The sequence below is a fragment of the Mus caroli genome, unplaced genomic scaffold, assembly GCF_978045245.1.
Source record: "Mus caroli unplaced genomic scaffold, Mus_caroli_1 scaffold_2, whole genome shotgun sequence".
Taxonomy (NCBI): domain Eukaryota; kingdom Metazoa; phylum Chordata; class Mammalia; order Rodentia; family Muridae; genus Mus; species Mus caroli.
The window spans coordinates 139,220,820-139,239,335 of record NW_028227257.1 but is presented as its reverse complement, the minus strand read 5'-3'; the positions used below and the strand labels follow the sequence as shown (position 1 = coordinate 139,239,335).

The window sequence follows — 18,516 nt, the reverse complement described above, 5'->3', positions numbered from 1 at the left end:
TCAAGTAATCTCATGAGTTCAGATCTCAAGTATAAAAGAACATAAGGGAAATCAGAACTCTATGTACTTTCTAAGACACTGGAAGATCATTAAAACAGAGAAATTGCTTAGAACAAATATAATCTTCAGTCATGTTGCCAAGTATAATATTCTTATGCCTTCTATTTCTTTTTTTTTTTCCTCTCTGAATGTCCTTCAGAGAAAATTGACCCAATGGAAAAGGCAAAATTTTCATTCTGGAGTAGCCCAAAGTACTGGAAAAAAAATGAATTTATAGGCTGTGAAACTACTTTCCTATGTTCTATGCAAATGACAAACAGGTCAGTGTTTTACATGAATGATGTAATAGTCACAGGATGAGCCTAGGCACATAAAATTTTACATAGCAAGGTATTTCATTCTGCCCCTTTCATCATAAAATAGTTCACAAAGCACACATCAGATCACTGTACAATTCATGAAAAGCACTCAGTAATGACTTAGCAAAGAAAGAGGTAGAACGAGAGGTCTCATAGGGTGTTGTGTTATAATACAAACCCTAACAGCACTCTGCTGACTGATGGATAATATAATGTTCTTAATTCAAATGTAATTGGGTTACCTCTTGGAAAATGCCCCTACCCAGATATGTCACCAAAGAACTGTGAATTATAAGAGTTTAGAACAAGGGACTCTGAGCCTTTAATGTTGCTGGTAAGACTAGTTTATGTCATTTCTTCACTTTCCTTTAATTATAAAATAATTGTATAATCTATTGATATGTATTGTTACTTACCTTAATTAGTTTTAGTGAAATAAAATTAAAATTATTCCTTAAACCATGTGCTATTAAATCAAATTATAAATAAAAGTAGACTGGTAGTGTTTTTTTTTTTTTTTAATAATAGTATAAAACTCAGGCATGGGTTAACACTTTTCTATGCTGGACAACTTTGAATTTATATGTTGCCCGTCTGTTTGTTTTGGGACAGCTTATCTTTGCAGCAGAGTATGAGCGTATGAAGATTTTAGGAATAAGATGTTCTAAATAAGACACATTTTACATCAAGTTGTCCCTCGTTGTATCTATAATTTTACTTATCTTCAACTTTTCAAGGTTCTATATTCAAGATTAAGACATCACTATTAAGCTCTGAAGTATCCATCCCCGTGGAATAAACTAGAGGCTTTTCTTTAGATTTTCATATGCTAAAACAAGCAAGGCTGTCATCCACTCAGTTTCTATAATAGTTTTGCTGAGGTGAATATCACCTTTGCCACCGTTATTGATGCAGTTACCGCTACCATCTTTGTCTTCATCATCATCATTGCTATTGCCATACTTATCTAGCACCTGCAGGCCTCCTATAAAAAAGCATCAACATATCCATCAGAAAGAATGCAATTTAATCTCAAGCCCTTCACATTCCACAGCACACAGTCTCATGACATCGGTTCCATACATTTCTCTTCTATTTTTTCGGAAGTAATCTGAGCTTTATTTTTCCAATTATTTTCTTCTAATAGAAAATTCCCTGGATTCAGATATCTATTTATAAATCCCCATTTTCACTGTCACCAAGGGCTGTATGCTTCAGTAGAAATTGATTCCACCTTCAGATAATCAAACAAATTCTGATGAGTCCACAAGCCTTGGTTATAAAATCTTCATTTACCTAAACATGTAAAGTTGAAATGACAAACAAAGAAAATGTATGACTTATCTAGAGCTCAGGAGGAGAACCCTGCTCCCATTCATCAAGGGGATATAGCTCATCACAAAATATAAAGAACATCACATAGGAGGCTAGGCATAGGAGAAATTGGGACAAGGGAAAATGTGAACAGTAGTGAACACAACCAGTGATGGGTGACACTGCAGCTTCCTGAGAAGAATGTGTATACCTCATTTTCCTTAGTCTTGTCCCAACCAGTTGGTCATGGACATGGCCTGACCAATAACCATTGTGTCTGCCTATCTTTTATATTCTACAGGACAGTATTTTGTTAAATTTTCAGTTAGTTATTTGATGCAGAGCAGAAGGCAGTAGTGGTTTCAGATACACTGTCATTTGACTCACAGATTACTATGTGAAAAATCAAACAAAAACAAGTGTAACAAAAACTGCATATCAGTCGGAGGTCTGGTATTTTGGACTAACTGGAGTGTATTCGACTTAAGGGAAGATATACCTAGGCACACCTGGGAGCCAGGAGGTAAGATTCTGATGAGAAAGTATTTAGCATAAACTCATGTACTCCTTTCTGTGAATTTTGCTGTATGGATCAAGTTACTGCTTAGGAGAATGCTAGGGTCCCATGATTCTCTCATGCATAACAAAGTTAATGGGTACTCTGAAATATAACTTATTTTAAATAACCAGATGAATAAGTTAGTTAATTCTTATGTATACAACAAATAATTTTGAGATAAAACTACAAATGCTTTCATTCACAAATATTTGAACCAAATACCAACTCAATTTAGATGTTCTGTTGTCATTGTGTTAGACTATTAAGATAGGGTCTTAACTGAACTCATAAAAGCAGCTGACAATGACAGAAAAATGTTAGCTTTGCTTTCTTTAGAAAGCATTAAGTTGCTTTCAGATTTTTTTGATATAGTTACTATTTAATTTAAGTACAATTTTTAAATTTTCACTTGCATACAAAGATACTTATTTCATTAATAAAAGTACCAAGAACCAACTAACACCAATGTTTGACTGCTCTTACATGGCAAAATAATTCTGAGTTAAAACTACATTTCCAACTCTAGCTTTTACCCTAAAGTGAGGCAATTTCTCCATAGTGGAACTGTTGAGAGTATGGCTCAAGGGAAAGTAGGTTTGGTTCAATAGTCTGCAAGTTTCAGCAGTCCAGCAGCACAAAACATAGCTCAGAATAAAAGCTTAGAGCTGCTTATCACTTCTTTTATAACTGAGCAAATTATACAGCCCGACAAAACTGTAAGTTGATTTTGTATATTAAAATGCTCTAATGTGCAGGCAGAATGGTATCAGAGAGTTATTGCTTTCTTTTAATTTTTGTCCTTTCCCCATGTTATTTCATAAATTAAAATTTGCTTAGGTTTTGAGATTTTTTTTTTTTACCTAAACCATTGTTGAACATGAGGAAGCAAGCAAGAAACAAAAGAGTGCCTAGTACTTTTAAATGCTTCAAAATTTTGAGGAGAATATTTCTCAATGTTCTCCTAATATCTGATATATCATGCACAATTTTTTGTACTACTAATGTTACAAGAATGCTGTGTAACTCATCTTTATGGGGACTCACTCATATACTGCAAGAGCAAGCCTGCTTACCTTCTATCCAATTTCTGTTTTACAGAACTCCCAGTGGGAAACAAGTATATCTTAAAGTATTTGAAACCATAAACTATCCTTCTCTATTATTAACAAAGACTTTTAGAATGCAATCTATTTCATGGCAAAGAGTGAAAAAGCTTTCAGGCCATTTGACAATCATTTTATAAGTGAAACAGAAATGTATTTACCATTATTCAGTATTTGGAAATTCAGGTTCCCTAGCATCAATCAAACAAAGTAAAAACTACCATAATTTTCATAAAAGGTTTTAAAAGAAAAATTGGGATAATAAATATGCTATCAGTATGATACCACCCAGTGTCTCAGTGTCACATAACATACTAAAGGCATACATAAATCTAAAATATACAAAATAATATTTCAAAGAAAATAATTATATCACTCCGATTAAGAAGAAATAAAGAATTAAAACGAAATTATACTTTTTCACTTTTCAAATATGCTGAGCTTGGTAAAAAAAAAAAAAAAAAAAAGACTGCTCAATTCCTGAAGGCACATGTAAAAAAAAAATCTTAAAATGGCAGTTTGAACAGGTGAGTTTAGCTTTTATACCATGTGGCATGCCATCCTTGCCTGGCCCCTGTTCATTTCCATGTAGCTGACCTCCATCTGCTAAAGGCAAGGTACAACAAACCCATCTAGATGGAGAGACATATCAATTCAAACCAAGACAAAAAAGGAAAAATCAGGTCTGGGACTCTTTCTATACTCAAGGAACAAGCATAATGTATCCCAGCCAGACAAGCATTAGTGTGAGAAGAATTTGGTCCATCTCAGAGCCTGTTGTGAGGAACCTAAATGTAGAACACTTTGAAGTAAGTACTTAAGTAACTAACCCTGAGGCTGCCTGAGAGCTATAACTTTAAGGTTAAAAAACAAAATCAAAACCAAACAAAAACAACAACAAAGACAATGAAACAAAATAAGACAAAACAACAACAACAGAACAACAACAATACCCCCCTCCATTTTTAAATTTAAGCTATTACTGTTATTTTCTGACACTCCTCCTTTCTTGATGCCATCATTACTTGGGAATTCAGAGGCATTCTTGGGAGGCTAAGCAAACACTGAATAGGGTTAATTGAAATAGAATTGCTAACCTAATAATTTACAGACAAGTTTAGCAGACCTTCAAAACTTAAACAATAAAGAAAGAATCGATAACAACATAGCAAGGAGAAATGGGGATTTTCTTAAGTCTTTCACAAAGCCATTTTTATTTTTTTTTAAGTTTTCATTGAATAGAATTATATCACTTTCCCACTCATTCTGCTCAAACCCTTCGGAGGTCCTCCTCACTCTCAAGTTGATAGCTTTTCTTTTCTTTGCTTATTATTGTTATATACAGATGTATATGTATGAACACACACTCACATACATACATACATAAATACATACATAGAGCCAGCTGGGTCCATTTTTTATTGTTTTAGTATATAGGATTTAAGAGACTTTTTAAATGATCATATTTTAGTGGATGATGTTATATAATAAACAGGGCAGTTACATCACCTGGGATTATGTTTTCAGCCAAGGGTGTGAGTCAGGAGAATTACCCTAAATCACCAGCATGTCTCCAAGCTCATCAAACACTGCATCTGCAGTTGTATGTAATATATATATGTGTGTGTGTGTGTGTATATATATATATATATATATATATATATATATATATATGACAAAGAGCCATTACCCACCATTTAAAGAAAGGACAAGGAAGCGAAGTAGATTGTAAAGTGGTTAAACCTTCACAACACTGATGACGAAATTGTGTACAAAATTATATTATGGGTTCACATCTTCCATTGTCTAGGGGCTCTATTCTCAATGACCAATAATGATAAGTTCCTCAACCCTCTAGCAGTGGGCATCATTTCTCTGGGTTGTTAGTGATCTTAGCCTGGGTCTAAGATCTTTGTCTCTGATGATTTGATAGCTTCTGGAACTAGGTAGATAAAAGCCTATGGATTTTCTTCCTTGGCTCCTTTTATGTAAGTTCTCTCTCATGTTTCCATATTTGCCCTCAGTCTTCTTCCTGCCCATGCTGCTTTCTGTGTGACTCCTAATCAAAGGTCAGCCATGGCTGCCAAGACTCCAAACCTGTCTCTGTTAGGACAATACAGAGAAGGCAGCATCTACTGAGTCATTCCAGGGCTGCCAGGATAGCTCAGGCATGAATGTATCCTCCTGTGAGGAAGATCATAGCAGGTGAATGGGATGCAGGCCAATAGTTTATTGTGATGTTCTAGGTTCAGCCCTGGAGTGGGTGGATCAGAACTGCCAGTTCTTCAGCTCTAAAGCAGCACTGACAATTTCTGCTCCTTCACCAGCATCAAGTAGAATCATGATGGATCAAGCTCCAGGGTATGGGTTTCTGGAGGTGTCATATTTCCTGTCCTACCACAAGGCCTGATCTGCAGCTGCCAAGTTAAGACACCTAGCACCTGCATTCCCAGGTTCACTGAGCCTCCAGAGTAAACTTCAGCTATCAAATCTCAAGCAAAAGCTTTGCCAATCACCTGGGCACCAGGTCAATATTTAGATTGTTGGCTGCCAGCCATGTCCATGTTCCTCCCTGTTGTTTTTCCATTCTTCTGTTGTCTCTGCAGCTTCTTCGTGTGTCCACAAGAACACATACTACTGAGAATGTCACAGAAAAACGATGAAGGAATTAGCACAGAGCTTCTCCCAAAAGACTTCTGTACTGAGACAAGTAGCCTGCTTCTACAGTCTTAAGAAAGACTGCAGATCAGTCAGAGTCATTCGTTTAGCTCACTGCAGCCACACAGATGGGTGATTTGACATAATTGGTGGTTTGGCCTTGAATCATTTATAGTAGTACCAGTACAAAGGGGAATGGTATCAAGGGTAGTTTCAAGGGATTCAGTGGGTAGTGCTTCTCCCATGGCCCAGAAGGAAGCAATTTATCAAGGCTTGGGGCTACAAAAACTGTCAAAGAAACTGTCAAACAGGCCTGGCCAGTGCTGTCCCTGCAAGAACCAGTGCAATCAGCTGCAGTCTTTGCCTAGCTGTTTCAAAGCTACCATGGAGTGTTCAAGGTGCTGGCACAGGCAGAGTCTGCAGGTGCACCAGCTTTTAGACTGATGGTTGTTTTTGCTCAAGACACCTCAGGTAGCAAGAGAGAATTCTCAGAGCTGCTAATTAGGAAGTTGCTAGTGTCTGTGCTTATTTGCAGGAAGATGCACATCAGAATCAGTGGTTACAATATAAGCTCAGCATTAACACTAACAATCATTTTCACAGTGCTTACAGAGAGATGCCTTCTCCCTGCCAGTCTGAACTTCTGAACTCTAAGCTTATCCAGAATTAGTATGCAGAATCACACACACACACACACACACACACACACACACACACATACACACACACATACACACACACACACTTTCACTTTCTTGGGATGTTATGCATTCAGTCAGCGATTTCAGAAAAGCAATTTGAATCTCAGAATGGCAGAGTCTAAAGCAGTCTTGCCAAAGGTGGGTAGGTAGTGCTAATGTATAGTTACTTCTCCATGAACCCATTTGCCAAAGGGAAGGTGATTAGATTCATCCAACAAGGTAGCATAATAAATAAAAAAAAAAAAAAAGAAAAGAAAAGAAAATAGAAACAAAAAGCAAAAAAGCAAAAAACAACGAAAAAGGTGAGGAAAATTAAAACTACAAACTCCTGACACTCTCAGTTATCTCTGTCCTACCATTGTTGAAGAAACAGATTCTGAAGAAACAGGCCTTGCCCCTGCCCAGTTCATTCCCATCAAACTCTTCTGCACTATTCCACTAATGCATAATAGAAGTATCCTTAAATGTAACATAAAATTCACAAGTTGTCAGATTTTGTTTTTAACTAATTAATTAATTAATTTTACTTTTGGTTTGGGTTTTCAGTTTGAAGGCTCTGATGTTATGTTGAAAATAATCAGCACTGTTGTGTGTTTTTTTTCTCTTCTTAATATTTCTTAATGAGTTTTTGATTGCCTGTTTGAGAAGGAGAGAGGGAGAGAGGGAGGGAAGGAGGAAAGAAGGAGGGAGAGAAGGAGGGAAGGAGCAAGGGAGGGAAGGAAAGAGGCCTTGGAGTTGAACATATGGAGAGGTCAGAAGATCTGAGAGTTGTTGTGGGGGCATGATTAGAATATATTGTATAAGAAATTGTTCCCAATAAAAGAAGAAAAATGTGAAACAATTATTTTTATATACAACCCAGTCTAGAAAGAAATGATCAAACTCTTTGCATCCTATGTAAGATTTATTGCTTAATAAAACTTAAAATAAAAGCACTTACGAATGGAGCAGTGCATGAGGAAAATATCCCTCCCCCCTCATGCTCATATCTATAGCTATGAGAAATATTCCCTTCTCTCTGTTCTTATATCTATAGCTAGCTGCTCTGCCTTTCTGCTGCAATGTCCTCAACCCACTTTGTTTTAATCCCTAGAAGATATCTTATTTTTCCTACTTGTTTCTTGTTCATCAGTATAGCATCATAAATAAATGTAGTCTATAAGAAATAAAGCCGTTGAGGAGACTGGTCAGCAGAAAGAGTCTGATGGAAATGAAAGGCGGTCTATGATCAGGTAAGATGTAGTTCTGAAGCATTAGACAAGCAGAATTCGAGTGGCCACCTGAAAGACTGACTATTTTTAATGTTGGTTGCATGACCTCCGTGCCACGTTTCAACTCGAATGGTTCCTCAGCAATAGGTAATTTTCAATGAGTCATTGCAAGGAAATATTGCTGAAATTTTGAAAAGAAGAGGAAACCCTTGAAAAATATCTCTAGAGGAAAAATAGCCTGAAATAGTAAGTTCAAATGAGTAATTAAAAAATCAGACAGCATACAAACATCATTAAAAACATCCTTTGGGCATATTTGTTGTGATTGGCTCTGGGCATAATGAGAGTCCATATAACATTAGTCTTCTGAATCCAAACCTGAAAGAACTAAAACCAACAGAGACTAAAATTTGAAAGATAATGCTACAAATTTTGGAATGACTGTGAGGTACAAATCAAAAAGAGGGGAGAAGAGTCAAGTCACAGACCCTTCCAAAAATTGGAGTTCCTTCTAGTAGAACATGGTCTTGGGGACATAAGGATATTCTGACTTTGTTCCAAGCCTCTTCAGGTAAGGACACAAGAGTCTGGTCAAATTACTGATATACTTTGATATTCTCCTATCTCTGAACAAGTAGAACATTCTGAGGGAAAGGCATATTTCCCCCAACAATTAGAAATAAGGAAAATGTTAATAGCGTAGTATTTCTCTACTCATAGCTTACATATAAATATTCTCTCCAAAGCAAGTCCTACTGTGGACATTTTCCCTTTCTCCCCAAGCTTCATTGTGCTTTTATCCAGAAGGCTATTTACACACAAGCAGAGCTGAGTTGAAGTATTCATCGGCAAACTGCATCTACTCACACAGTAGCAGAGCAGTTCTTGCTCTGATATCTGTGATCATGACTGAAAAACTGAGTGAGAGTCAGATCATACAAAAAAAAAATACCAGACCTCCTATTGTGACAAATGGCCCACAGAAAAATTATATTTAAGCAGTTACAGGCCCCAAGAAACCCATCCGAGAATGTGTGCAAACAGTATGGGGCTTTCTACATCTAATTCTGTTGACAAAATGACAAAATATGGCTCTTTCTCGTAATGACAGGGAGAAATAAGTTGACTGCAAACATAAAGTATGCTGTTGCTACGAATGAGAGATGACATTCATATTATGCTACATTTCAGTTGGCAGCTTTATTGAAAAGAGTCACACGTTCTGTGTTTTTATGAAAGGCGAGGAATGTGGTAAGGAGCAAGGAAGAAGGTGGGAGGCTCACCTCTAAGCATTTAGACATACAAAGTGGACAGGGCTCTCTGAAGGTCAATTTGAGATTCAGTTAGCACCATCTGAGAAAAACTTGCAAGCACCCCCAGTTCTAAAACGGATGCCAAAAGAATGCTATAGCATGCTTGCAAATCTCAGTTCTTTCTTACTACCCGTATCCAACCACCCAAACAAATCAGTTTAAATACAACTTCTTTTACTAATGCCTTTTGAAGCATCGTTGTAGTCAAGTAACCATCTGCTGCAAACACAAAGAGTGCCTCATTCAAGAATTATGTTACACAGGCTTCCTAGCGAAGTTCTTACGTGCAAGCTGTTCTTGTCAAAATCAGAACCATTGTGATGATGCATCTTAATATTCAATCAGACTTTAAGTAAAGAGTGACAATAGTCCACATATGGATGACAGCTGCTTCTTCAGTAAATATTTTCCCCTTTATTGAACAGAGGCTTATGGCAGTTTAGGATAAGTTCCATAAGACATTTCAGCCGCACTGCCTGAGGACTATGGAAATGACAGGAGGAAGAAAATTCCAGCTTTCCAATCTGCTACAATTTACATATTCAGCACCAACAGTCCTTTCAACTAAAGCAGCACTATGTGCCATTGATCCCACAGTAGCCTCTGCTCACACTGGGGAACAGGTGAAGCTGGGAACTGCCTGTGCCTCTTTGTTAATCCCTTTCTATTGTCCTGCCAAGTTTGCGAATTTTGGGAATTGTGTTTACATAGACTTTCCCAATATATAAATAAAGTACATAGGAATTTAAACATTTGTGATCATATTTTAACAAGCGGTAAAATATTTCTAAATGATTAATGATTTTATTATTAAAAAGAATGTCTTATAAGGGCTGTTTTTAAATCAGTGAACTGAATCACAAATTAAAAATCTAAAATATATAAATGGATTCTGCTGATTTCACTAATATAATATTATTAGGTATAAATATTAATATTTGCTTTAAAATAGTCTGAACTAACAAAGATAATGTTGGAATAGCCTTGAAACTCTATTGTATTTTGTTTATAAATCTTAAATGCTATGGTGATTCAAGTTAATAAATATTTTGTCTTTCAAGGAGCCTTGATGAAATTTGCTAACTGCAAGGTTCCTTGTAAATATTCAAAAATCCTCTATCTTTAACCTAATACTACTTCATTGAGGTTCTTTGGAGACCACAATCAATTTTGGGTAAAGATAAGGTTGTTGGAATATTAAGCTAGATCTGTGGTATTACTTCATATAGAGTCCCTTTCTCTTCCTGCAATGCTGCTCAACACCTCTTTTTTAATAATATTAAAGTCTTATTTTCTAACAAAATTTTATGTTATACTTTGATTCCTTTTTAATAAGAATATTTTCAGAGCAGGCATGCTGAAGGTGATGTTCTTACCCTGCGATGGGATCCGCTGCTATGGCCTTAGGATTGTGAAGCTCCAACTCAATCAGAGTGACACACACAGAGCCATTGAAATTACAAACAAAGATCCGGTCACTGACATGGTCCACGAAGTAGATATTTCTGGTAAGCCAGTCAATTGCCATTTGTTCCACATCTGAAAAAAACACATATGCAGAAAAACTCAGTCACAGGAGTAAAGCTCACATTATAGCAAGAATATACAAGTCTGACCAAGTCAATACAGAAGAGAGCTTAAAATTCAAGTTGTTTCTTTGTCATATATATATATATATATATATATATATATATATATGTTCTTTGACTCTAGAGAACCCTGACTAATGTAATCGTGATTAACATAGAGAGCCAAAGTGATCAAAGGTACAGAGGATAAGAGTTTATGCAGTGTTCTGATCTAAGATGATTCAGGAATCATTGCAGAGGATGACAGAGTGAATTTTAAGAATCAGGCAGCAAACTAATTCTTGCCAGGCATGGCATGGATTTGGGGCAATGAATTCAGAGAAACTGTACAAGATCAATGCAGCCCAGATTCCAGTATAGATGGGGCAGCCGCTAATAAAGACCCTTCCTAATCTATGGGGCTATTGGAAATGTATGGCTCCTTTGTAAGACAAATCCGTTTCCTTAGGGATGTGGCTCCTGAAAGGGTACCTATGCTCCAGGAGATGCTATGCTCCAGGAGATGGTACCGCACACACGAGCATACAAGCAGACATGAGCAGACTCCTAAGGTTGAAAAACATATTACATGAAAGACAGATAGGAAGGAGATGTAGTGGATAAATGAGGGGTTAGAGGAAAGGGAATGGGTTTGATCAAAACACATTATATGCATATGTATAATTCTCAAATAATACAAACTAAAGTAGAATAGAAAATATGTAAAAGTCATAGTTAAAAATCTTTATGATATCATTGCCTAAAGGAAAGGGATAGGGCTGTGAAAGGCAGCCTGGTTCTTGGTTGAGCACAGGCTGGAAACCACTGGTGACCCTGAGGAAAGGCAGGTGTTTGCCATGCTCCCAGACTCTAGGCTCCTGACAGGAGGCCACAGCCCTCCATAGATTTGTGTCCTTCAGTTACATAAGGGCAACACCCCAAGCTCCTCCATAGGTAGAGGACTGGACCACAGGTCACATAGCCTTAAGACAGAGCTCCATTTTAATGAGGTACATAAAAGCTTGAAGGCTTAGCCAATTAAGCTTCCCTTCCCAGACACTCCTCCCTGCAAAGGTATTTAGTCTCAGGCCCACCTGAGAAAGTGGGGTATGGTTTTATTCATCTACTTTCCGCCATGACAATAAATGTCTTAAAACCGTATACTGCCTCTTTTCTCCAGGATCCGCTATGGGGAGCAATGGAACAGGCCTTAACCTAAAGAGCTGGACGGCTGTCTAATTTCCTGCAGAAAGCCTCTCAGCACTCCCAGCCACAGTCTCCACCAAGCCAAGCCAAGCCAAGCCAACTGCTGAGCAAGCCAAGGACTCTGTCCTCCCTGAGAGGACCCAGTTGCAGCTCTCCCCATCTTTTTCCCTCATCCCCTGGGCTAGCTTCAGCCCGCCAGGCCTCCACTCCATTCTCAGCTCTTTGGTGGCATCCAGCAGTGCCTGGGACTAGAAGGCCCCCTGGCATCCCCTGGCATCCCTACAGAGAGGGGGACCCTCTAGCCAGCTCCAGCTGCACACCCCCACCCGCAGTGTCCCACTGAAAGACCTGCTATTTTAAAATAAAACTAAGGAGAAGTGACAGATTCCTTCAATGGCATACTTAGACACACACACACACACACACACACACACACACACACACACACACAAAAGGCTTAATTGAGTATTATTTTTTCCTTATATTCCAATACCATGTTATACAAGGAGGAGGAAATTATTTCATATCTGCACTAATGAGGCAGTCACCATCCTTACTAAAATTTAGCCTTTGTATCTGGTATCATGAAACATCAATGCATTGCATTTTAATTAATTTTGTTTCAAACACAAATAATACTGACTGCTAACAGATACAATGGACAGATCAGCCACATTAAGGCACATGTGTTTTAGTTGAATATTTTCTACTTTATACTTTCATCAGACTTATACTGTAGTTTGTAATAAAGTTTTATATAGGAGTATAAATCTGTAGTGTGCAATTTATACTTATAGGAAAAATCATCACAACGATACATTATAAGTATGAGATATTAAATTCTTACATCTATCCTACAATTCTCTTGTTAATATTTTTTAAATATTCAAAAATTAATTAAATTAAAAATGATCTTGAGATTTTGCTCAGTTTGTGGAATGGCTGTCTTTCAGGAAAAAGATTCTGGGTTCAATATGCAGGCAGCATTACATAATCCAGGGATGACTATGCATGTCTGTAATAATAGCTCTGGATGAGTAGGGGCAGGCAGATGAGAAGTTTAAGAACATTCTCAGCTGTATAGCAAGGTAAGGCTATCTTAGGTAGATGAGACCCTTTTATATCCTCCTGACCCTACCCATTCCTAAAATCCCAATATAATGAAAAGTACTTATAGGTACAAAGTTCTTCCCCTGCTTCTAGACCACTAGCACTGCTTTGGCTCCTTCAATAATACCATAAATAAAACTTGGATTCATCTTTAGTCTAGGATTCCTTGCTTTTAACTCTTTCAGATTACTGCCTGCCCTCCTACATATGTTTTATGAAGCATTCCAAGACCCCAGTGATAGTTTGCTAATATCACAGAACCAAATCCCATGAATATTTTATTTGTCTGTGTATATTATACTCTTCAATGGTAAATGGTAATTTATCTATATACCAAACAATTAAGAAAATTTAAAAATTGTCAATAATGCAAAAGAATAGCAGAAACATGTTATAATTAGACATAGGAGAATATTCTCAATTTCTGTATCTGTGAAAATATCTCGTGGTACTCATTTGATTCATGTTGGCCACAGTGACTTAAAACTGTGGAAAGTAAAGCAATAGGCTAAGAAGGAGCCTGTAGATTTTTCAATATTCCCTCCCTTAGACTTCATATGTATCTGTGCTCAATTGACTACTTGGCTTGGTGTGACTCAATGGATATGGCACTACTGAGACCAATCATGGTTGTCAACTTGATATACCTGGGAAAAATGACCCTGAGATTGGCCTATTGGCATGTCTATGATTCATTTTCTTGATTCCTAATTGTTTTAGGCACTGTGTGATGTTACCATTCCTAAGCAGTTGGAGCTGTATAGGAAGTGAACCTAAACATGAATCTAGAAGCAAGCTAGAAGGTGCACTTTTCTGTGGCTCTTATCTCTGCTTCTGTTTGAGTTTCTGCATTGGGTTTACTCAGTGATGGACTGTGGTTTCCATTTCAAACTCCTGGGCTTTTCCCAATGGTGAACTGTTAGCTGTAAGTAAGAAAACAACAACAAAAACAACAACAACAAAAAAACCAACAGCAACAAAAAAATGAAAAAAAAAAAACTTTCCTCTTCAAGTTGCTATAGGTTAATCTATTTTATCAATTTTATCATGGCAACATAAAAGTAGAAAAGCCACTCATGCAGATTTGATATTTAATGCTGAAGGCATTTGAAGAACAAGAGGGCTATCTGACACACACCACATGAGGCAGTTTAAAAGATACCAAAGGAAGAGGTGCAATCTCTATTCTCAGTAGAAATAATTATCTGGGTTCCAAAGAAAGAATAAACTCTTCGGAGGATCTCCTTGCTAGTTTTCCTGAACTTTACTATCTTCAGTGCACAGATATGCCCCTCATGTCTTCCTGTGACTTCCTTTGCCCCATGGATCTAATATAAAAACTCTCACGGCTTCAGTTCCTTTAATGGCTTCTCTGTCATTTAAACAGATTTGTGTGCTTTTCTATTGTGAATCTCTGTTTTGTTGCTCAAAGTCGCATATGTTTTATAATGGAAAATCTTAACCACATACAAGAAAAATGTCTTGTATTGATGTAAATTCCCAGAAAAAATGTACTTATATTACGAATTCTACAAAGATGAGTAACGGATAAAAATTTTAATTACTGTTAGAGTTGACACATTGCAAGTCCAGAGTCAAATTATTTTTGGTTATCTTAATCTCTACATAGTAATTTATTGCCCACTTTCTATTTGATTAATGTCCATATAACCAGCAGAAAAGTCCCTTTATATGTACATATTCATACCGTCCATAAACTCAAAACTATGAAACTGATCAGCAGCATAAGTGGCCTACAGCAGAGATTGCTCCATTTTGCTACAATCCAGCTACTGCCTGTTTCCACCAATGTATTGGAAAAGTGCTCCGATTATAACTACATTTGTTCTGTCTTGATAAAACTCCACAAAAGTATAAGTGCATTGTAACCTGGTATTTGGGATAATTTGGATATGTGTTTCTGGGATGTGGACATTCATATTTTGCTACAGAATAGTCTCTCCCTTTTTCAATTCGAAGTAAGAGCTATAGATTTTGTGTTTCCACCTTCCCCACTAAAAGCCTTCTTGTGTAATCTAACATTTTCCTACATTTTGCTTCAGTATTCTTCCTCAGAATTGGCTACTTCTGTGAATGATGTTCTCTCAGTAGAGAGACTAAAACTGACAATCATATTACTACACATTATACTACACAATGATGATCACCAGAAAGATAAAAGAAAGACAGCAGGAATTTTGTTTTAATTTCTACCATGTCCTACCAGGGTAAGCATAAAATAGATATTGCAAGTCACTGTACACAAATTTGCAAACCATCAGTAACAGTCTGACTCACATAATACAGATTTTATGCAACAATAAACATTTAAATATTTCCTAAGCTACTAAGAACCTTATTTTTCCTTAGTCAGTCTAGCACTCAGGATATTAAAAAGTCTCAATTATTTTTCTGTCTAAAGAAATTTGGAACAGGAGGCTTTGCTGGGATTCAGAGTAGGCTTGCATTATTCTATCAGCCTGAGTCCAGCACCCAGCATTTCCAAAGCCATTTCAGACACTTTGATTAGAGATCTGGTATATGCTAGGCTCATTCATCCAGCCATCCCTTATGCTGTAAAGCTGGTGGCTTCAGTACATGCAACTATAATTTTAGACAAAAGAGTTGCAGCATGGCACAATCCACACCTGTCAGTATTCCATCATTTCCAAAAGATTCTTTTCAATGAAAGAAACAGTGAGATCTCAAAGAAAATGTCTAATTAGCAGAATGCTTAGTAATTGTAAGTTGGTTAATTTCTTTTTCTATGTCTGGAATTTCCTTCTGTCTTTAGTGTAATTTTTATTTAAATCACAGAGTTTCAGCAATTAAACATAGTCTGTAGTCAGGCAAGTTAGTAAATAGAAAGATACAGGGAATATTAACAATCAGAAAAGGACAAACTATACTGTGCTTTGAACTAAAAGACACAAAAAGACCTCAAAAACAATCTCCTTCTCCAGCTCACTCATTTGCCCCTCCCAGTTACACAAAAATGAGTCACAGAGGCAGAACCACTTTCTCCCAAGGCAGAAATCATAAGGACACAGTTTTCTTTCTGAAGTAATTCATAAATGGATAGGAGAGTGGTGTTATTCTGTTTTTTTTAAATGTTTAAAAAACAACTTTAAAATATTGCTCAAACATTCTACTTCTTTTAATATAGATATTGTTTATAACGAAATTCCCTGACCTTCCTTTTCTAATATTAGATCATAAGACCTTCACACCAAAGGAGTTCTGTGTCCAGCTGGGAGGAAGAACTATTACAAAGAAAGGTCAAGGAGACTCTTAAAAGATGTCCCTTCCAATACTATTGTAGCATCCTCTGTTGTCTAAGTCCAAGTCAATATTAAGTTGAGGATCACAGAAGCAAATAGATTAGAAGTATGTTATCCCTGTGCCTTCCTTTGGTGTTGTTTTAGGCAAAGTATTGATGATCTAATTCTCCTGGCCTCCTAAATTCTGGGATTGGAGGTATGTGCCATCAGGTCCATCTTGTTACTAAATTCTTTAAAATTCTCATTTCATGGAGAGTTGATTCATATTAAGAGATGAAAATCAAAACTGCATGGAGATTCCATTTCACTTTAAGAAAACATAAAACAACAAATCCAGATGAGCAAACAGGGAAAAAGATTCTGTATGCACTGCTAATAAGGATAAAAATTAGCCCATATACTTTGAAAATTAGTATGAAAATTCCTCAAGAGCATAAAGACAGACAGAAAAACTTCCACTTCCATGACCAAGCTTTATAATTTCATAGAATATTCTCAATGAAGTATGAGTAAGTAAAGGACGGCAATAACTGCACCTCAGTGCCTATGGCAGTGCTCTTCACACCAGCCATGTCATGGAATTAGCAAAGACACTGTCTCAAAACAGAAAACATGGTTTGAAACCCTGCCAAAGGCCTACAACCCAACCTTCCCACTTTTATTTCTATTAAATTCAACATATCTTTATTAATAATTGATGTGGGATGGCACAGTTTGTTATATGATGTGTAACCCATGGGAAGTGGTCCTCAGTGGCATAATAAAGATGAAGGAAGCCATAGGAAATAAGTCAGTGAGCAATACTCCTCAGTGGTGTCTGCAAACGGCTCTTCATTCTTTCTTGCTTTGTTGCTAGGTAGATATGATTTATTTGCTTTGCTTCATTCTAAATGTGAAATCCTTCTCTGGTTCTCTATTTCATTGTTTGTCTGCAAATATGTTCTAGCATTACTTGCCTTTTGCAGGTTATTCCAGGTTACTAGCAGTACCTGTTGTGCTCTGTCTTAATCAGTTTCACTTTCTGACATCACAGAGACAACACCTCTGTGTCTGGTACACAAGTGGTACTTAGGCAGATAGATTTTGGCCAATTTAAGCTTGTAAATCCTTCCCAAACCACAAGGAGTTCCTGCAACCACCCCCCTTCTTTTTCCCTTCTTATCTGTCCTCTGTTCCTCTCCTACCTTCTTGACTAATTAATTCTTCTGTTATGCTGATCATTCTAGAAGCGTAGGCAGCACATTATTAAGCCTAAATTATTTCTCTATCTCCAGAATTGCAGAAATGACTTGAACATTTTTGAAAGTAGATAATTTTTCCCAAAACATATTCAGTAATTCATTTTTAGTTTGCTAAAGCAGAAGAAAACACCTTAGAGTATTTTATGATAACTGTTTAAAGATAAAGACAGGACACCACTTACTATCTAATAAGATGTCTGTTGCATTTTACAGAACAAACTTTTATATGTTTTATTACATTTGTCTAATTTGTTCTTTCATCAACTAAAGGTCAGCCAGAATTTGTTCTCATTGTTTCCGTGACATGATTCTGATTTTGAGTAATTTATAATTTTTTTAACTGTCAAAAATTATTAAGAATTTTTCTATTTATTTGACAATAGCTGAACAGGTTGGCCACCTACTTTATGTAATACGTGCTAAGTTTTAATAATATTTTCAAATTTGAAAAATAATAAAAACTACAGAAAGCATTTTGTAGCTTAAATTTTATATGAACAAAATTATAACCATGCTTTTAAATTGCAACTAATTCTCCTCATGTACAAAAAGTAAGTCTCAAGCTTACACCTATATCAATTTTGATGGACATCAGTCACACATAACATCATCATCTTGGCAACATTTTATTAATTATGTATTATTTGTTAAGGTTAGAAATTTAATAGTCTATTCAGTGTAGATAAAATATAAAAACAAAAGAAGAGGGATAATGATGTGATAATTCAACACATAAAAATGATGCATTTAACTTCTTCCGACATAATAATTTATATTATATACTGCCTGAATTGTGAGTATGTGACTTAAAATTTTTAAGTCTTCTAAAAGTGTAACATGGTGTTTTGAACTATATATTCTCAAAAATTTTACCTCCCATTTACTAATTGTT

General features: G+C 36.4%; 1 protein-coding gene across 3 annotated transcripts in view; it reads right to left on the bottom strand.

Annotated features, from left to right (window-relative positions):
• The window catches only part of Lrp1b (LDL receptor related protein 1B), a 2,026,300-nt gene that overhangs the window by 1,070,543 nt on the left and 937,241 nt on the right, over positions 1–18,516 (bottom strand). For all 3 annotated transcript variants that reach the window (XM_021181392.3, XM_029472167.2, XM_029472172.2), the window contains exon 7: positions 10,595–10,757. In XM_021181392.3, the coding sequence (XP_021037051.1) occupies positions 10,595–10,757 (163 nt within the window). The remainder of the gene's footprint in view (positions 1–10,594; positions 10,758–18,516) is intronic.